Below are 20465 nucleotides of genomic sequence, written 5' to 3'. Positions count from 1 at the left end.
AAGTTAGTGAAACATGATTAAAATCTTGTGCTTCTTTAAGAGTAATATAATCAATGTTCATTCTACAGTCTTGACAAATATACTACTAGTAATGTTAGATGATAACTATTAGGGGGAAATAATTGAGGAATAGACAGAAAGTCTGTATTATCTTGGCAACTTTTCTATTAATCTAAAATTATTCCAAAATGAAAAGTTAATTAAAATAACAATAATAACTGTTCAGTTTCCAATATAAAAATTCTAGAAGCTACAGATTTATAGTCATGTGTCACTGAAGAAACCACAAAGCTTCTGAGTCCTCTCCGATAAAATAGAGTACCATTTGTTCAAGCTGTTGACCTGTGAGAGTCAAATAAGACAGTTACTATGAACTGCTTTGTAATGTCTAATTCAACAGGTAGATGTGGAATTTTTTTTAAAATTTTTTAAAAAATTTTTATTACTTGGAGGCTAATTTAAAATCTTGATATAAGCTTTATTTTTTTAAATAGTGTTTACACATACAAAGTGCACTGAACACTCTATCATAAGAATAAAATAGGTTTCTAAGTCAGGTTTTTAAAAAACGATGTCTTCTAAATTGCAATGAAACAGCTTCATTCATATTATCTAATTGGGAAACGTTTTAGCAAATATTTTTAGAGTAATAAAAATGATTATATATTTTACACAAGTAACCGCAACCCTAAAAATTATTCTAAGAGTGAAATAAAGTGATGTAAGTTTTATGGAAGACGATAGTTCATTTATTAAAAAATCAGAAATACCTAAAATATTGAATGTTTATCCAACTCAGTCTACTATAAATTAATAACAAAATATGCTATGAATAAAACACTAATTAATAACATAAGGACGTACTTGGTGAAGAATTTTTACAGCATGTTAAATGAAAAATTGTGCAACCATATTCATTAATAATGTATGAAGATAGTAGAGACTTTTTATTTTCAACATGCATTTTGAAATAATAACAAGAAAAATTAACATTAAAAATAAATTTTAAAACCCACAACATCATATTATTTATCACCTAAATATTTGTTCGGGAAAAGATGATGTTTGAGGATAATTTTATTACTTATCCAGTGTAATTAAGTTGTACTGGTGAAACCAACATGCTAACATAACATAGAATCTTGCACTGTAAGTATTTTCCTGCTGTAAAGAATCCACAGATAGCTAAATCATAGGCCTAGCCCTCCCTATCAATTTTCTTGTTATAGCCACGTGTTCTGGGAAACAAACTCACTCAAATGGACAATGCAGATAGTGGAGTACAGTTTATTACACCGGAGGGCTCAAGGCAGAGTCTCCTCTTAGCCAAGGACCCTGACCAGTTTTTCTGAAAACCTTATATACCCTAAGTGTATGTGCCCAAACCCACCTCCCCAAATTCCCTGAAACCAGTCTGAACAAAGGAAAAGAAAGATACAATCAGAGCTAACTCGTGATTCATATGCCTTAAGGCTAGGTAGTTAACAGTGGACAATTATCAATAGGCCTGTCGTCCTACCCCCATAAGCATAATAGAATGTACGATTCTATTCAGTTACACAGACAATTAGGGTATTCTTTTAGGCAACAGAGAGTCTAGGTACGAGCCCTGGGGCTCTTCCATCCACGGGGCCTGGTTTTCCAGTTGGTATGTCATTTCCATAGATACTGGGCATATAGCTCAAAGTCCACAGTCCGGCCCAAGATGGAGTCTTGCTTTCAAGATGGAGCTTGTTCTGTCTGTTTCCTCCTTCATTCCCTTCAAACGTTTTTCTTGGAAACAGCTTGTGTTGTTCACATTTCTGAGAAAATATCTCACGGACTTCCCTTCCCTGATAGCCATATTCTTCAGACGCTGGAGATGCACAGAAGATTGCTGAGGGCCCTTCACACCGTGAACTGAGGTCTCTGAACCATCTTTTGGACCTGGGACCCTGGAAATTTTGCCTCCTGGCTCTTACCGTTACTCACTGTTTTCTTCCCATTCGTTTTGGCAGCAACATTATTCTAGCATTGTTCATTCTGAAAATAATACAGAAATTTCTGTGTCTAATTTAAAGCTGATGTAACTATTATATAATTTAAAATAAATTATAAAATATATATAATATTCAAAATTATATGAGAAATTAATAATAAGGATGTCATTATATGCAGTATTTTCTAATTATATTTTAATATTAAATTAATAGATTAAAAACCCATTCTAATTACTGTCCAAGTTAAATTCTTGGAACCAACTGCATTTTTATCCAGCGTTGCCATTTACTCCAACAATAATAGTTTAATTTTTCATTTACTTAAGCATATTCTTTTCCTTTACAGCCTGAAAAATGTGTTCTCTTCAGATTTCAGATCTTTTTCTCTTTCCTCAATATTGCTCTGCTGATTTCCCTCAAAGTTTCAATTTCTATACTCTTACTATTTTGGGAATTTAGAAAAATAACCTTTCAAAGTTCCTACCTGTGTCCTTCCTGATGGATGCCTGAGCCTTTTTTCCTTCTGTTGTCTTAGTGATTTAGTTCATGTTAAGAGAGAGAAAAAGTCACAACAACCATCACTAAGGCGGTTAGAAACCTCAGCCATTTAAATATTTTTGAACAATTCTGCAGCAGAAATTTAATGTTGTTTATGACATCAAGTGTACATAGAGAAAATTAAATGAGCAAGTTTAAAATCAGAAGACTCTGCTCTGTCAGTTGAGTAAGACATTATTATCCTTCATGTCCTTTCCTGGGCCATTCTTTAGTGCTTTTTGTGGGAAATTAACTGCTGTATTACATATCACTAGTTTCTAAATAAATCACCTTTGTTCTACATACGTAGTTCACTTTTTTAAAATCTGAAACACTAGAATGAGGGGTAAATGAATGATAAATATAACATATAAAGAAATAATAATTAAATGATAATAAATTAAGAAACAATAATGATAAATTATATCAAGAAACAGTAAATAAAATGCTATCGACTAGCTCTAATAAAAATACTCAGATGTTGCATTTTATAGTTATTTGGATTTAACTTGAAGATAAAAACCTGAGGATAGCTCTAATTTCATTAGACTTGAATAGGAACACATAACCCTCCAAAAATGTTTGTATTCAAACAGCTGCTATATATTCAACACCTAAATTATTTCAAGTCCTATCTAATTAATTCCACATGTATTATTTTATTTGTTTCCAAATCCTTTGGCCTTATAAACATATAATCTGCATTGAAAATAAACATTCTGAGGGCAAAAAGGTTTATAGAATTGTCCTAAATGTACACAATTAAGTGACAGACCACAGCTTGCCTTAAACTTGGTAGCCTGCATCACAATACCCATAATTTTACATACTACATCACAATTTAAAATCACCTGTGAATATGCAAAAATGTGAATTATAAATCTCACTATGTGTCAGTCTCTTGAAAATTTTGGTAATGATAATATCCTTCTCTTTATGAAGAAAAAAAACCCATTCAACAGGTGGTCAAAATGTGAAATATAAAATTTCTAAGTCTTACTTCTACATCTAAGAAAGAGAGATGTTGCAATTCTGGTAGATGTGGTAAAGAATTTTCCCTACTGATTCTCAAACACTGTCTTCACCATGGTCACAAAGTAAACATAAAGAAGCAAAAGTTTCCTCCTTGACCTGTAAGTGGAATTTAAAGAGGTTTCCCTAAGAGGTCATGAACCTTAGGATTGAATTTCAGTTTCCCTCAGGGTATGGAAATTTCCCATCATTACAATTTTCCAAGACACAGTTATTTATGGTTTGACTTGCTCAAGTGTTTGTAAAAATTTTATGACCCCAATCAGTTAGTTTTTTTTTTTTTTTTCTTTTTGCTTCTCCTGGGCTTCTATTTGTAGGTGCTTTCAAGTCCCTTCATGTTCAGAAAGAGAAAACTCTAAATTAGGACAGAACATAGTCCCTTCACAGACTGCAGTGGAATGTTTGTTTATTTACTAAATGCAAAAGATGAGTTCTGGGATAAGGAACAGCATCAGTCCATAAAGGCATGTACTGTGTGGGGACTAGAGCAACATCATGCTTACTAAAGAGTAACAACTTTTATGTGTGGATGTTTTTCATGCAAAAATCTATACATTAATCCAAAATCTGTTTTTCTTATCTCAGTATTCGATCTTGATATGCCTTAATTTTAAATTAAAAGTACTATTTCCATACCTTAAAGACATTTTTCTCTTTTCATTTTTTTTTCATTTATTTTTATTAGTTGGAGGCTAATTACTTTACAATATTGTAGTGGGTTTTTTCATACATTGACATGAATCAGCCATGGATTTACATGTATTCCCCAGTTTGTTTACTCTGATGGAATGTAGCATTGCAATTGAAGCTGGAGGGAAAATCAGGGCTTAGCTCATGAGGTCCCTGCAGAGAGTCTATATCAATGAGTGTGCCCCTCTAAACACTCTTGTATTCTACCTATTTTTAATGCTTAGTCACACTCCCCAGAAAGAAGCAGTATTGAAGTGATTCATCAGAAAGGTAAATAATAATTGCCTAGACTTCATTTGCACATGGTATTAAGGGACAAGTGCTATCATATTTTCAATGAAATTTTAGATGCTTTTCCTGACATGGAATAGCCATCTGACATGGACCACTCTCACAGAGGGAATATTTTAAAATTATGACTTAACAGCAGGACTCCAGCAATTAATCCTGGAACCTTGGTTTCTACTTCAAAACACATGTAGCATCTTCTATTTTATTCCAAGTCCTGATTTACTTAATCCTTTATTATTTGCTTCAGCTAGAGGAAGTGAGTGGGATAAGAAATAATATTGTGATTATGGGGTGGGGCAGGTAATGTAACACGTATGTTATAGAAACAGGGTAAATTCAGAGAAACCTACAAATCAGAAAAGAGAGAGGGACACAAGGAGCAAAAAGCACAAAGAGTGCGTGAAATGAGAGGATGATGTGGAGGGGAGTTAAATGACAATATGGCTGTTTCAGAATTTATCCAGGAGTCCATGCTTCCTGACAGGTTAAAATTCCATCCTGATAGCCTTTATATTAAATCTACAAATATATAGGACCCAAGTCTGGACCATTTCTCCTGTTCTTTTAGGATTCTTTATTCATGGGAATATAGCAAAAATTTTACAAACTAAAGCTTTGTGATATGTTCTTACAATTAGTAAATCTAGTTTCCTATTCTTCTTTTCTCCTGTCACCAAATTTATTTGAAGACAGGCACATATGCATATAATTTTAGAATTGTTGTATCAAATTCCATGAAAATATGCTTTGTTGTTGGGACCAGTGTAAGAAATCTATTAGTCATTCAGGTGGAAATACCATGGAGGAATTTGGATTTCAGGTCTCAACCTCAAAGAATCATTGCTCAAAGGAAGTGTGCCAAGAAAAATGGGATGAAACACTGCTGGTGGATTTTATAAGATGAGAAATGAGTGATGACAGTTATGTTGAATAACATAGAGGTCACTGGTGACCCAGAAAAGAGAAATTTAACTGAAGTGTGGCTGAAAGGGTTTAAACAGAACAGAAGGAGAGAAATGGGAGACAAGTGTTAGAGATTCTCTTGTGTTTTGTAAGAAAGAGGAGAGAATGAAATGAAAGAATAACTGATGAAGGAAAAGGAGTCAATGGAAGATTTTACTTGAAAGATGAGGGTATAACAGATTTGCTTCCTTGCTCTTGTAAAATTATCAAATAGAAAGTGAAATGTAGATAAAATAGACATAGAAGCTATTTTTAGACCAATGCCCTCACACAAACAAGAAGGAAATCAGGTGTAGTGTACAATAAAGAGGTTGATTGCTTTGCATAGGAACATAGATAATGAATGCATTTTTAAGAGTAGGTAAGAAGGTAGCAAATATCTGAATGGGTGCTGGAAATTGGTAGATACAGTTGTAAGAGTCTAAGTAAGTTCCCTTCAGATAGCTTACATTTTCAGAGTGAAATAGGAAGTAAGCTTATTTAATGTCTCCGAATAAGTTGGGTGTTTCCAGTAGTTGGTTTTTTTTTTTTTTAGTCCAATACTCTCCTTCAAATCAAAATGCTATCTTATTCCTACTTTGTAATGTCTTTGTATCATAAATAGTATTGGAATTTTCTATTTTGATACACAGATTATTTACAATCAATTATCCACAGTGAGTTTCTTTAAAAAAGCAGCAAGACCAAGATTTGTTTCAAAATAAGAGCATTAAAGAACCAAACAAAAAAGGTGAGCAGTGAGCTGAAAAGTAATATGTTTAATGAATAAAACTACTTCATGTGAAGAAACTAGGGAGACCTACAGAAGAGAGAAGAGATTTGTGGAATATAATTGCAGATAATAACTTCAGCATGAATGGTCAAAATGGCCTTACCTTTGTAATAGAAAATGTAAATTCTGGACCTACTCTGATGCTGGAGAATTACCAAAAATATTATTTAGCTTTAGGGGTCACATTATGAACCTTCCAATTCTCATAATTAAAATAATAAAAATTATCATCAGAAAGTTCCCATAGAGATCAACATTTACAAACTGTCAGCAGCTTTTTCTTCTTCTTTGACATGAGACAAGAAAAATAATTAGATGAATCCAGATGTTCAATTTTAAGATATTGTAGGCAACCAGTAAACATTATGCTCTGTTATGATATTCCAAAAATCAAATGGATGCCCTGTGCAAAGATGTGTGCATGTGTACCAAGTTGCTTCAGTCATGTCCTACTCTTTACTACCCTGTGGAGCCCAGCAGCCTCCTCTATTCATGGGATTTTCCAGGCATCTCTTATGTCTTCTGCATTGGCAGGCCTGTTCTTTACCAGGTCTGTTTTTTAGTACCATCTGGGAAGCCTATGAGCAAAGATGTTTGATGCCAAATTGCTGAGTTATCCATAGTCACATGAAGAATTTTAATTTTAATTATTCTTCTAATCAAAATTATTCTGATGCCGATAATTTTTTCTGAACTTAAAAGTCAAAAAATAACAGATTTCTTGATCAGAAGAAATCTGTTTAATTTTCACATCTCACCTTGCATCAGAAGGAACCTGTGTAATTTTCACATCTCACCTTGTATCACATTCCCTCTTGTCAACTGATTATCTTCAGTTCAGTTCGGTCACTGAATCATGTCTGACTCTTTGCAAACCCATGAACAGCAGCATGCCAGGCCTCCCTGTCCACCACCAACTCCTGGAGTTCACCCAAACTCATGTCCATTGAGTCGGTGATACCATCCAAACATCTCATTTTGTATCATCCCCTTCTCCTCCTGCCCTCAATCTTTCCAGCATCAGGGTCTTTTCAAATGAGTCAGTTCTTCCCATCAGGCGGCCAAAGTTTTGGAGTTTCAGCTTCAACATCAGTCCTTCAAATGAACACCCAGGACTGATTTCCTTTAGGATGGACTGGTTGGATCTCTGCAGTCCAAGGGACTCTCAAGAGTCTTCTCCAACACCACACCTCAAAAGCATCAATTCTTCAGTGTTCAGCTTTCTTTATACTCCACCTCTCACATCCATACATGACTACTAGAAAACCGTAGCCTTGATTAGATGGACCTTTGCTGACAAAATAATGTCTCTGCTTGTAATATGCTGTCTAGGGTGGTCATAACTTTCCTTCCAAGGAGTAAGTGTCTTTTAATTTCATGGCTGCAGTCACCATCTTCAGTGATTTTGGAGCCCCAAAATATAAAGTCAGCCACTGTTTCCACTCTTTCCCCATCTATTTCCCATGAACTGATGGGACAGATGTCATGATCTTATTTTTCTGAATGTTGAGCTTTAAGCCAACTTTTTCACTCTCCTCTTTCACTTTCATCAAGAGGCTCTTTAGTTCTTCCTCACTTTCTGCCTTAAAGGTGGTGTCATCTGCATATCTGAGGTTATTGATATTTCTTCTGGTAATCCTGATTCCAGCTTGTGCTTCCTCTATCCCAGTGTTTCTCATGATGTACTCTGCATATAAGTTAAATAAGCAGGGTGACAGTATACAGCCTTGACGTACTCCTTTTCCTATTTGGAACCAGTCTGTTGTTCCATGTCCAGTTTTAACTGTTGCTTCCTGACCTGCATACAAGTTTAGATATCCCATATGCTAGATGAGGGAGGCAGTTTAAAAGGGATCAGTATCTCTCTAGTGACAGGCAAAGCAAAATCTAGAGGAAAAGAAATGTCATTTGGTTTTTCAAATCCAACTCTATGATGTAACAGCAAGAAAAATTTTCCCACAGTTAAAGAAAAATTTAGGTCTCTATAGAGTTACATTTTTTCTCATATAGGGCATAGCTACAGACACTAGATTCTGAAGTATGTTGACTCCCAGTGTGAGTGATTCTTATTCTGCCTCTTTAAAGGACAAATAACAGCAGCAGGGAATTTTGGGAGTGCTGTGAAGTGAAGTGAAGTCACTCAGTCATGTCTGAATATCTGCGACCCCATGGACTGTAGCCTACCAGGCTCCTCCATCCATGGGGTTTTCCAGGCAAGAATACGGGAGTGGGTTGCCATTTCTTTCTCCAGGCGATCTTCCTGACCCAGGGGTTGAACCCAGGTCTCCTGCATTGTAGGCAGACACTTTACCGTTTGAGGTACCAGGGAAATTGATTCCTTATTAAATAGTAAACTACTAAGTAAAGTACTAATCTGAGATTGTACTTTTTTCCAAATGTCTCTGGAAAAGACACTTGGAAACATGAAATCAGATAATTCTAACTCCTATATTTCTTTTATATATATATATGTGTGTGTGTGTGTGTGTGTGTGTGTATATATATGCCCCTTTTTGGTATTAATTTGTATTAAGAAAAAAACAAGTTACTTTTAGGCTTACATTCATTCAACAGTATTTATTAAGGACAGCATGAAGCAATAAACACAACTTCTGACCTTACAGGGATTATAACTTTGTTGGAGGGAAAAGAGAAAACAAAAGCCAAGAAATAATTGCTAAAGTTTAGTTTCAGACATTGATACTAAGGATATAATCAGATGAAGAGTTAAAGAGTAACCTAGAAGAAAGTTATCAGGGAAAATGTCTAAGGAGATGACAGTTCATCTGAAGGAAGAAAAAAAAAAAAATAGAGCCAGAGAAGAAGAACTCTGGGAAAGAGAATTTCAGGAGTAAGCAGTGTAAGAAAAGCAAAAGTCATAAACTAGAAAAGGCTTGAATTATTCAAAAGGCAGGAGAAAAATGTAGAGCGAGAAAGAGAAAGTGGGCAGAGCCTTGTTAGAAAAGGAATGGAGCACCGCGTGCACTGGAGAGGTGGGGAGTAACAGGATTATAGAATCTTAGCCGGATTTGCATGATTAAATGACGCCAGTAACTACTGTATCCTCAATAGATCAGAATTAATGGGAAGGTAAAAGCACATTGTCCTTGTAAGAAAGAACGGCTCTTAGCATGTAAGCTAATGACCACACAAGGCCCCTTGTTTCATCCACAGTTTCCTCATGGCGTTTTTCACCTCCACATTCCTCAAGGTGTAGATCAGGGGATTTAACATGGGTGCAACGATGGTAAAGGATACAGCCATCGCCTTGTCTATGGGGTAGGTGACTACAGGCCTCATGTATGAGAAAATACAAGGCACAAAGAACATGAAGACCACCCTGAGGTGGGAGCCACAGGTGGAGAGGGCTTTACTCCACTCTTCGGAGCTGCAGGACATCAGGGAGCAGAGGATGACCACATAGGAGGTGACAAGGAGGAAGAAGATGGTGACACACATCACCCCGCTGTTGAGGATGACTAAGAGGCCCAGGGTGCGGGTGTCCATGGAGGCCAGTTTCAGCAACGGAAACAAATCACACATAAAATGATCAATGACATTAGGATCACAGAAGGGAATTTGATACATGAAGAGAAGCTTCACTGTTACATGGGTAAATGCCCCCACCCATGACCTTCCCAGTAGTAGGCAGCATGCACGAGGCCTCATGATGGTCATGTAGTACAGGGGCTTACAGATGGCCACATAGTGGTCATGGGCCATCACAATAAGGAGGATGATGCCCACTCCACCAAAGAAGTGGTCAATGAAGAGCTGGGTCATGCAGGCTTTGAGGGAGATGGCAGTGCTCTCAGAGAGGGAGTCCACAATCATCTTGGGGGCAATGATGGAAGAGTAGGTGATATCCATGAAGGAGAAGGATGTAAGGAAAAAATACATGGGTGATCTCAGACTCTGACTTGTGACCACAGTTACCACAATGAGGAGGTTTCCCAAAATGGTGGACACATACATGATTAGAAACACGGCAGAGAGTATTTTCCATAGCTCTGGATTCTTTGCAATGCCCAAAAGAATGAATTCCGTCACTGCCGGGCCAGCCGGAAGATTTCAGCGAGCAACACGACGCGTTCCTTTAGGCTAAGAAAAAAGGAGACAGAACAGATGGGGTCGAGAGGATCGCTGCAGTCAACGATGATTCTTTATTTCTCAGGGTTACATATATACTAAACCAAGAAGAGAGGCATCCCAAAAAAAATTCTTCTCCATGTACATCATCTTTAAGATAACAATCACCAGAGCTCTCTCCTGGCGCCAAAGGCATCCTACTTATCTTAAGGGCAGTCGTGCAAAGCCATCTATCTGCACCTTGTGTGCATTCAAGGCTCACTAATGGTCTGTTAGGAGTTAACTTGGATAGTAAATTTCAGAGGGGTGGCGGGACAGAGAGCTATGTCTGCGAACAGACCCTCGACAATCAATCAAGGCAGCTCCCAGAGTCAGCTCTTTCAAGCCGCTCCCCGCAGCTCCCCCTCTTTTATTTAATCAAATGGCACGCCTGATTCTTTTGGCGTAAATAATTACTGTGTAGGACAGCCTTGATGTCCCACAGCTCTTTGACAAATTTCTTTATGATACAAGGAGTAATGCACACAAAAAGCGCTAATACCAGAAGCATGGCCACGACCCCTGAAAAAAGATGCCAAAGTGAGGTTATCGAAGGAAAATTGGAAAACAAACTGTTAACAAACTCTTCAGCATTTTCTGCCAAATCCATACTAGCCCGAGGAGCATTTTCTATATCAAGAATTTCCTGATGAAGTTGTAATAGATCTAAGGAAATGTTTTCATTATGCCAAATACCATCTAAATGTGATTTCACTCTGTCCCAAGGAGTTTCAGTATCATTATAAATTTTTGGTGTAACACAAATCCAACGATAGTTAGCATGACATCTAATTTTTGTTCTTAGCTTTAACCCTTGCACTTCTTCTCCCAAAAATCTTACTGCATCATAAAGCGCATTTAGTCTATCCTCTAATTTTCTATCTATATCTTCTTGAATCCCTAAAGCCTTTGAAGTGTTTTTTGCCAAATCGTCTACAATGCCAGCAGTATGCACAGATTGAGCTAAAGATACAGAAGCAGTAACAGCAGAAGCAATTAAAGTTATAAGCGTTACTACTCCTAGAATTATTAATCCTATCCCCCTTCGTGGCCTAGCAAGGGCTGTACGCACCTTATTCCACAGCTCAAGCCCTGACTCTTCATACCAAGGCTCAGTAAGATTTACAGGCAACATAACAAAAGGTGGTTGTTTAACTATCAAGACTCCAGAATTATTTCTTATTCCTCGAATGCAATTGGTTAGGGTACAATTAAAACAATGAATATAATATTGACTATTATTCTTAGTAAGATTTACAGAACCAGCAATAATCATAAATGGATAAGGTACACAAGCCCGAGGATATCTCCAAGTTGCATTCCAAAAAAGTCCACCTTTAACCTTTTCTCCAGTCTGCATGAAGGATCCGCTTGTTTCAAAAGCGGCCAGCAACTTCCAGACCTCAGTTTGATAAACAAGGGTGCCGCCAAGATTCCAAATTCTAGCTGCAAGTTGTCTGCCGCCTTCCTTTCCGGGGTTCCTGTTGGAGTCTGGCGACCAGTCCCAAAGGGAATGTGTGTCATTAGTAATAGAATATACAGTAGCAATCTCATCTCTACAAAGTTTCCATGGCACAGCTATATATCGTCCTTTTACCCCCAGGCCACAAAATGGAATGTCTTTAGGTCCGGTTCCATTGACTCGTCGTGCATATCCTGTGGATTTCGTAATGCTAGGAATATCCACTATCCAATTACGGCGGTCATGGTCATAATCATAACCAAAGTATTCTGCATCTGTAACAGTAAGACATCCTGAAACATTATGATTTCGGAAAAAGCACATTGGTAATTGTGAAGAGGATCCCGTATAAGAAATACTGGCATTCTGTGGAAAAATATGCTTATCAGAAAACCCCCCCAAAAGTATTGTGTCATTCACATACACAGGAACAGAACTCATTTCCCATCCAACAGGCTGTAAAAGAGGGGGATCAGGAACATACGCCCAGAAGATACTGGCTTCCATGGAACTTATCTGGTTTAAAAGGAGTAATAATGAAATTAATATACTAGTAGGAGAGGCAGGGGAAGGGTTGGAAGCATTCTCACACGCCATCTGTAACAGTGCCTGTATCTGCTGAGCTGTCGGCAGCGGGACCGTCTCCTGGATTGTGAGCTGTCTCATTCGCTCCTCCAGTGCTCTCCTCTGCCGTGCGTACCAACCTTTCCGGGAGCCAGCGCGGCGCTTCGGCATTCTGCGGGAAAACACAAACATGACCTCTCCCCCATATTAGAACTGGATCCGGCCCATGCCATCTGCCTTCTAGCGGGTCTTTCCACCTGACTAATGGCCTTGCCTTTTTATTATCATAGTGCCAAAAACGTTGAGCTGCTGATTTTCCATTTTTATTGAGGCTCAGAAAATTTAAAACAAACAAAGCATGACTAAGAAGATTGTTAGGTGTAATAGCATACAAACTCCCCCTTTTTAATTTTTTCAGTTGGTGCTGAAGGGTTTGATGTGCCCGCTCAACAATTCTTTGGCCCTGTGGGTTATATGGGATTCCAGTCTTGTGTACGATGCGCAGCTGGGCACAAAAGGTTTGAAAATTGCGGCCAACATATCCAGGGCCATTGTCTGTTTTGATGCATTTAGGTAGGCCCATAGCAGAAAAACTCCGTAAGCAATGCTGCTGCAACAAACTTCTGGCACAAGGTGGGGCTATTGGCCATACCCTGTGGCAAAACTTTCCAATGATACCTGCGCATTGGTTGGGAAAAATTAACAGATGGAACACTAAAAGCAAATCGAGGGCAGTCTTGAGGTGCTAGAGGAATAGTATAAAAGCAGTCTTTTAAATCTAGAATTATTATGTGGGCATCCCTCGGAATAGCCATGGGAGAAGGCAATCCTGGTTGTAATGCTCCCATGACTTCCATAGTTTCATTAACCTTTCACAGATCCTGCAAAAGCCTCCATTTCCCAGATTTTTTCTTAATAACAAAAATGGGCGAATTCCAAGGTGAATTAGACTGTTCAATATGTCCCAATTCTAACTGTTCCTGCACCAGTTGTTGGGCAGCGTCAATTTTCTCTTTGGAAAGGGGCCACTGATCAACCCACACAGGCTCCTCAGACTTCCAAGTAATAGGATCTGCGTGAATTACAGGAGGATCAGAGGTCCCTTCTAAAAATACCCAAGTCCACTTCTTTTTGGTAACCTTTTTGTCTGAACAGGCACAACAGTTCCCTGATTATTTCTTCCAAGTCCCGAGGTGGGAAGAAGCCCTTGATCTAAAAGCTGATTGCTAACCTGATCACTGGGGCTGTATAAATATACTCCCATATGAGTCATAACATCTCGTCTCCACAAATTTACAGGGAGGTTTGGGAGGACATAAGGTCTAATGTCTCCTTCATGACCCTCATGGTCAGTCCAATGTAACAGCTCTGTACTTTGTTCAGGGTTATTAGTTTGACCAATTCCTTGCAATGTTGATATAGCTATCTGTTTAGGCCATTCTCGGGGCCAGTGTCTCTCAGCAATAACAGAAACATCAGCTCCTGTGTCCAGAATGCCTGTAAACAACTTTCCATTTATTCTTAACGTGAACTCAGGACGATTATTAGTTATTGCCTGGACCCAGTAGGCGTCAGAGGATCCAAAGGCACCTTCCCCTCTCCTGGAAGCCAATGCTTTTCCTGTTTGCACTGCAGGGACCAATATCAATTGAGCTATACGCTGTCCACTAGCTATGGTGGTAATGCATTGTGGGGAATGGGCCATAATTTTGATTTCTCCTGTATAATCAGCATCAATTACTCCAGGAGCTATGAGCAGTCCTTTTATGGTGGAGCTGCTACGTCCGAGCAAAAGTCCGATGGTTCCATCAGGCAAAGGGCCGTATACCCCAGTGGGCAGAGCCTGCATTCCCATTTCGGGAGTCAGTACTGTGTAGGAGGAGGAACAGAGGTCCAAGCCTGCGCTCCCTGAGGTGGCTCTGAACAAGTCTGTAACTCGCCTTCTACCATCTGATTTCCCTGCATTGCCCCATAACATTGTTTCGGGGCCAGGGGCTGGCCCCTCACCCAGTTTCCCGACTGCGAGGGAAGTGGGTTGCCCTGGACATCAATTTTAGATTTACAATCTTTTGCCCAATGTCTTCCTTTTTCACACCTAGGGCATAAATTAGGAGTTTTTATATTCCCTGAATTGGCTTGTTGGGGGCAAAAGGCAGCACGATGTCCAGGCTGGCCACAAACAAAACAGCCAGCATTTCCCCTACTAGGTAATCCTCGTTTATTTTTCATTTGCTGTTGATATAATACTTCTTTTATACTTTTACCTTGTAAAGCTGCAGCCAGGGTAATACCCTGCATATAGGAAGGTCCGATATCAGCACATATACGAATGTAATCTGATAGACCTCCCTTTTTTCTGTACGGTCTAAGTGCAGCCTGACAGGCAGAATTTGCATTTTCATAGGCTAATTGTTTAGTAAGCACTATTCCAGCCTGCTCATCAGCTATAATCTTACCTACTGTTTCAAGAAGACGAGCCACAAAATCTTGATATGGTTCATCAGGCCCCTGACGAATTTTTGAAAGATCCTCAGTCTTATTACTAGAGCAAGGGAGCTTTTTCCAAGCCTGCCGAGCAGCATTAGAAATTTGAGCATATGCTCCAGGCAAATAGTTCAATTGAGCATTGGTATTCTGGTAGGCCCCTTCCCCTACCAACATTTCATATGTAGTATTGATCCCTTGTCGCTGGTTTAGTTCAGCTATATGGCCACATTGTTCTGTAAATTCTGATTTCCATAATAAATAGTCCCCTCCTGATAAGCAAGCTCTTGCAATTTGTTTCCAATCACTAGGTGGCAAATTTTGACCTCCTAGACTCTCTATCATGGTCTGGGTAAAAGGAGCCGTAGGTCCATATTGACCACAGGCAATTTTTAATTCCTTTAGTTGTTTGAAAGGTAAAGCTTCATAATACCTTTGGTTTTCATGCTCGAATACCGGGAAAGTAGCGGAGAATCCCTGAACAGTTTCTCCAGCTCTTTGGGCCTGTTGCATAGCCTTTTGCAAGGGGGACAAACTGTGTGATTCACGAGTTATATTCAACAAATTTTCAGGTTTGGAAATAGGTGGAGGATCTAATCCAGCAATAGTTGAGAGTGCATAAGCAGGAGGCGCAGTAGAGATTGCACCAGCGCCTTCATCCCTACCTTCCCTTTTTATTTCTTCCTTTATTGTTATTAATAATTTCTGCATGAGTGCCTCCAGACCCTTTGTCGGAGGGGCAGCTGCTGCCTGCTCATTCGAATTGTCAGTTACAAGTAATTCCCAATGATCATCCTTATGATAAGCAGCTGCCTGCTCCTCTAAACTTTCCTCATCCTCTGGAGTCAGCGTTCCCTCATTTTCCTTCAAAGGTTTTGCAGATTCTAATTCAAAGTTTGTGGGTCCTTTCCCTTTAGGAGTAGCATAAACTTTAGGAGTAGCATAAATTGGTTCTTCGGGTGGGAGCATGTGTTTTAATTTACTCCCTTCCTCATGTTCAAAATCAAGGCAGTCTCTTATTAAAGACCATAATGAAAATGTTTCCACAGGAACCTTATTAGGTCCGTGGAGAGTATAATATGTTTGAATCTGTTTCCCTATCTTTTTCCATATCTCTAAACTCATAGTCCCTTCCTGTGGAAACCAGGGACATACTTCCTCAACAAAACTAAGAAAAGTCTGCAATTTTGTTTTAGTAACCTGCATTCCCCGATCCTTCAACATTATCTGTAACATATGCACAAACAACTGACGACTATTATCTTGTCCCATGGTTTATACTCTCGACAATATTCCTTCCTGCCCCTCAATATACAAGTACACACACTCTTACTTACCTTAATAGTTTCAACGGGCAGCGGCCGCAAGGAACTTTCGTCGAGCCCCACGTTGGGCGCCACTTGCCGGGCCAGCCGGAAGATTTCAGCGAGCAACACGACGCGTTCCTTTAGGCTAAGAAAAAAGGAGACAGAACAGATGGGGTCGAGAGGATCGCTGCAGTCAACGATGATTCTTTATTTCTCAGGGTTACATATATACTAAACCAAGAAGAGAGGCATCCCAAAGAAAATTCTTCCCCATGTACATCATCTTTAAGATAACAATCACCAGAGCTCTCTCCTGGCGCCAAAGGCATCCTACTTATCTTAAGGGCAGTCGTGCAAAGCCATCTATCTGCACCTTGTGTGCATTCAAGGCTCACTAATGGTCTGTTAGGAGTTAACTTGGATAGTAAATTTCAGAGGGGTGGCGGGACAGAGAGCTATGTCTGCGAACAGACCCTCGACAATCAATCAAGGCAGCTCCCAGAGTCAGCTCTTTCAAGCCGCTCCCCGCACGTCACATTGTTGGGATTCCCCATTTACTATGGGCTGATGTAAGCTTATCTCTCTGAGCTGGAAAATTTACAAAGGAATATTATTCTAAATTAGTAATTATTACGAATTTGGGATTTTTATTTTTTGAACTCTCTCTCACATCCTCTTGACTTGCCTTTTCCTTCAGCCATCACTACAGCAACTTGCTGCAAACAATTGTATCCTGATAACACCTTGATCATTCCCCATACAACACCTCTCACCAGTGTATCTCTTGCTTTTCTGACACTTGCTGCTTGAGATACTTAGAAGACCCTGCTTCATCACCCTGGGACATCAACCATGTGGCAATATGGGAATTAACATACCTTTAGGAAATCCTAGATCACCAGTCGATAGGAGCCAGTGGATAAATGGTAACTAGCCTAGCACAATCTAAGATTCAGATTTGCTCCTCCTCTGTTTCACTCTGTTTCACCCCATTAACTGCCTTCATTTTCTTTTCCAAAATGAACTACCTACACACAAGTCCTCTCAGCTGCTGCCTTTTAGGAACCCCAACCTAGGAAGCTGACCTTAAAGTATCACTGGACATACCTAGTAACCTCAGAACATTTTATTTCAGCTCATTTGCTTCATATTCTTACTTATTACTGGAATGTTTTAGTTGAAGAGCCCTGCAAAGCAGGTAGGTCATATCCCAAGTCGTATTCCACTTATTAAGAACTATACTCTTTTCATCTGCATTTCTTCCTATCAAATTGGATTATTATTGCATACTCTAACTATTCAATAAATCTCTCTTGTGTATCAGGCACTAGACTATCCCATGAAGCATTTTCTTCATTTTAGAGATAAGATACTGAGGCAAAAATGAGTGAAAAAATGACAGCAAGTTCCCAAAGATAATAAACATTGAAGCCAAGTTCAAGTCCAGGTTTTCCTGCATCAAAATCAATACCAACAAAAACAACCTATATTGCTACTTTTACTATAATGTTGAGTGCTCAGTATGAAAGATATAATGAAAATTCAATAATTTCTATATTATGACAACACAGAGAGGCAAATTTATGCTTCCTGTGCTTATCTTATTCAATAATTCTACAATAAAATTCAATGATTAATTCAATGATGAGACTACAATGAAGAGCATGTTTTTATTATAAATATAATCCTGGACACATGATTTATAACCTCTAACTAACCTCCCAAGATTATAATTACTTTCCAAAAATGCTGATTAAAGAAAACAAAAGCTTAATCTCTTTCTTTGCTTCAGGAAGACCCAGCTTCAACTTGGCCAGCCTCATCCCAGCAGACAAGCCTAAGTCAACATAAATCCTTTCTTCCATTTTTTTCCTGTGAAGGGGTGCACACAGATAAAGCCAAAGATTCTAAAGAATAATAAAAATATTAACAAAGCAACTAATCTATTTTACACTCACTATGTGACAGCAAGGTGTTTTGTCTGCTATTTGCATTATTACATTTATTTTCATATCACTTGGGACAGGGTACTGTCACAGATCTCATCTTGAGGATGAGGAAACAGAGGTTTAGACACATTGAGCATCTCAGTTAAAAAGAGCAGAAATTACAAATCCATGTCATCTCATTTTAAAACACAAATTCTTAGTCTTTGCCTTCTGCCACTAAGTAAGTGAATAGTGGCCTCCATTGACTAAATGCAATTGTTTCCACAGTTGGATGATGAGATGGTAAGATAAGTGCTTCATTAGCCAAAGTCTCTTTGTGAAGAATACTTAAGCAGAGGCTGTCTTGATGGACCTCTGTTAGAGATGATTGTTTTAAATGGGGATGCAAACTACACAGTCTTGAGACTCCTGTAAACACCTAAGACTCACTCTTAGGATTACCCCTCTTACTAAACAAAATTAAACAACTTTCAGGACACTCTTTGCAAATATACAATATAGATTAGCTTCAATCACTCTCATCTCCAGTCTAAGAACTTAAAAAAATTTTAATAGCACAAATGAAGAAGAAAGGACATATTCTTGGAAATCAGGAAAACTGGGTTTTATTCCAGGTTGTCCCTTTCACTCATAGGTTATGTTGTTACATTGTTTACCATTCTGGGCCTCAGTTTTTCACATCTAGAGAATTAGGTGACTATGGCAGGTTATTAGAAAACTGGGGTTCGAAGGAGCCAGCATGGAGACTCTGTTTCCTTCAAACACAGCAGCTCAGCTCTTATCTACATTAAATGTTTACACTTCTAAATGATATTTCCTCTGAACTATCTTATGGCTTCAAATATTTTAAAACAAAATACACTATACTAAGATAACCATGCCCTTCTATTTTAATATGTATTGACTACTAGTTCACATCTCAGCTTCCTATTTTGAAATTCAAGACCCCCAACCAAAGTAGTCAACCTCATCCTTTTCTACAGTTCCCTCTCACTGCCATAAAGCCCATAGCTAACTGTAAGAACACATTTGATTGTGTTTTGTACAGTGGGAAAATCCATGGGGTCAAGAATGAACAACCTAATTCTTCACTGCAGTCAGGTCACTTACTGACTACACAACCTATAAATTCTGTAAAAATAAAACAATGCAACAGCAGTTCAAGTCATTAAGTGTTAAGGAGTTATTATTTGAGAGTACTGTGCTAAAATCTTTATGGTTTTCATTTTTAGTTCCCACAAAACCATATGATGTAGGACCTAGCATTATCCTGATTTTCTAATGCAGTGAATAAGGTTTCAGTTCAGTTCAGTTCAGTTGTTCAGTCGTGTCTGACTCTTTGTGACCCCATGGATTACAGCACCCCAGGCCTCCCTTTCCATAACCAACTCCTGGAGTTTACTCAAACTCATGTCCATTGAGTTAGCGATGCCATCCAACCATCTCATCCTCTGTCATCCCCTTCTCCTCCTGCCCTCAATCTTTCCCAACATCAGGGTCTTTTCAAATGAGTCAGTTCTTCCCATCAGGTGGCCAAAGTATTGGAGTTTCAGCTTCAACATCAGTCCTTCCAATGAATATTAAGGACTGATTTCCTTTAGGATGAACTCATTGGATCTCCTTGCTGTTCAAATAACTATCAAGAGTCTTCTCCAACACCACAGTTCAAAAGCATCAATTCTTTGGTGCTAAGCTTTCTTTACAGTCCAACTCTCACATCCATACATGACTACTGAAAAAATCATAGCTTTGACTAGATAGACCTATGTTGGTAAAGCAAAGTCTCTGCTTTTTAATATGCTGTCTAGGTTGGTCCTAACTTTTCTTCCAAGGAGCAAGAGTCTTTTAATTTCATGGCTGCAATCATCATTTGCAGTGATTTTGGAGCCCGCCAAAATTAAATCTGTCAGTTTCCACTGTTTCCCCATCTATTTGCCATGAAGTGATGGGATCAGATGCCATGATCTTGGTTTTCTGAATGTTGAGCTTTAAGCCAACTTTTTCACTCTCTTCTTTCACTTTCATCGAGAGGCTCTTTAGTTCTTTTTCACCTTCTGCCTTAAGGGAGGTGTTATCTGCATATCTCAGTTTATTGATATATCTCCCAGCAATCTTGATTCCAGCTTGTGCTTCATCCAACCCATCATTTTGCATGATGTACTCTGCATATGTCAAATAAGCAGAGTGAAAATATATAGCCTTGACATATTACACTCCCAATTTACAACCAGTCTGTTGTTCTATGTCTGGTTCTAACTGTTGCTTTTTGACCTGCATACAGATTTCTCAGGAGTCAGGTTAGGTGGT

At 38.7% G+C, this 20465-nt stretch overlaps 2 protein-coding genes across 2 annotated transcripts; both read right to left on the bottom strand.

Moving 5' to 3' along the window:
- Positions 1 to 9402: 9402 nt before the first annotated feature.
- Positions 9403 to 20127, bottom strand: LOC122451180 (olfactory receptor 4C6-like; the record flags this gene model as incomplete). The annotated part of the gene is made up of 2 exons (XM_043483783.1): positions 9403 to 10313; positions 20118 to 20127. Coding segments are annotated over 2 exons (921 nt in total), but the record flags the coding sequence as incomplete, so codon positions are not given.
- Positions 10622 to 16361, bottom strand: LOC122451171 (endogenous retrovirus group K member 21 Env polyprotein-like). Its single transcript, XM_043483774.1, has 2 exons — positions 16240 to 16361; positions 10622 to 12590 (listed from the first exon to the last, which is right to left on the bottom strand). Exon 2 carries the CDS (start codon positions 12587 to 12589, stop codon positions 10763 to 10765), a length of 1827 nt encoding a protein of 608 aa, XP_043339709.1. The 5' UTR covers position 12590; positions 16240 to 16361; the 3' UTR covers positions 10622 to 10762.
- Positions 20128 to 20465: the final 338 nt, after the last annotated feature.

This window comes from Cervus canadensis, chromosome 1 (genome assembly GCF_019320065.1).
Source record: "Cervus canadensis isolate Bull #8, Minnesota chromosome 1, ASM1932006v1, whole genome shotgun sequence".
Taxonomy (NCBI): Eukaryota; Metazoa; Chordata; class Mammalia; order Artiodactyla; family Cervidae; genus Cervus; species Cervus canadensis.
Note: the sequence above shows the minus strand (reverse complement) of the source record. Positions and strands in the feature narration are given on the sequence as shown.

Coding starts and splice junctions, on each gene's coding strand:
- LOC122451171 (XM_043483774.1), bottom strand. CDS start 12,589: ATGCCGAAGCGCCGCGCTGGCTCCCGGAAAGGTTGGTACGCACGGCAG.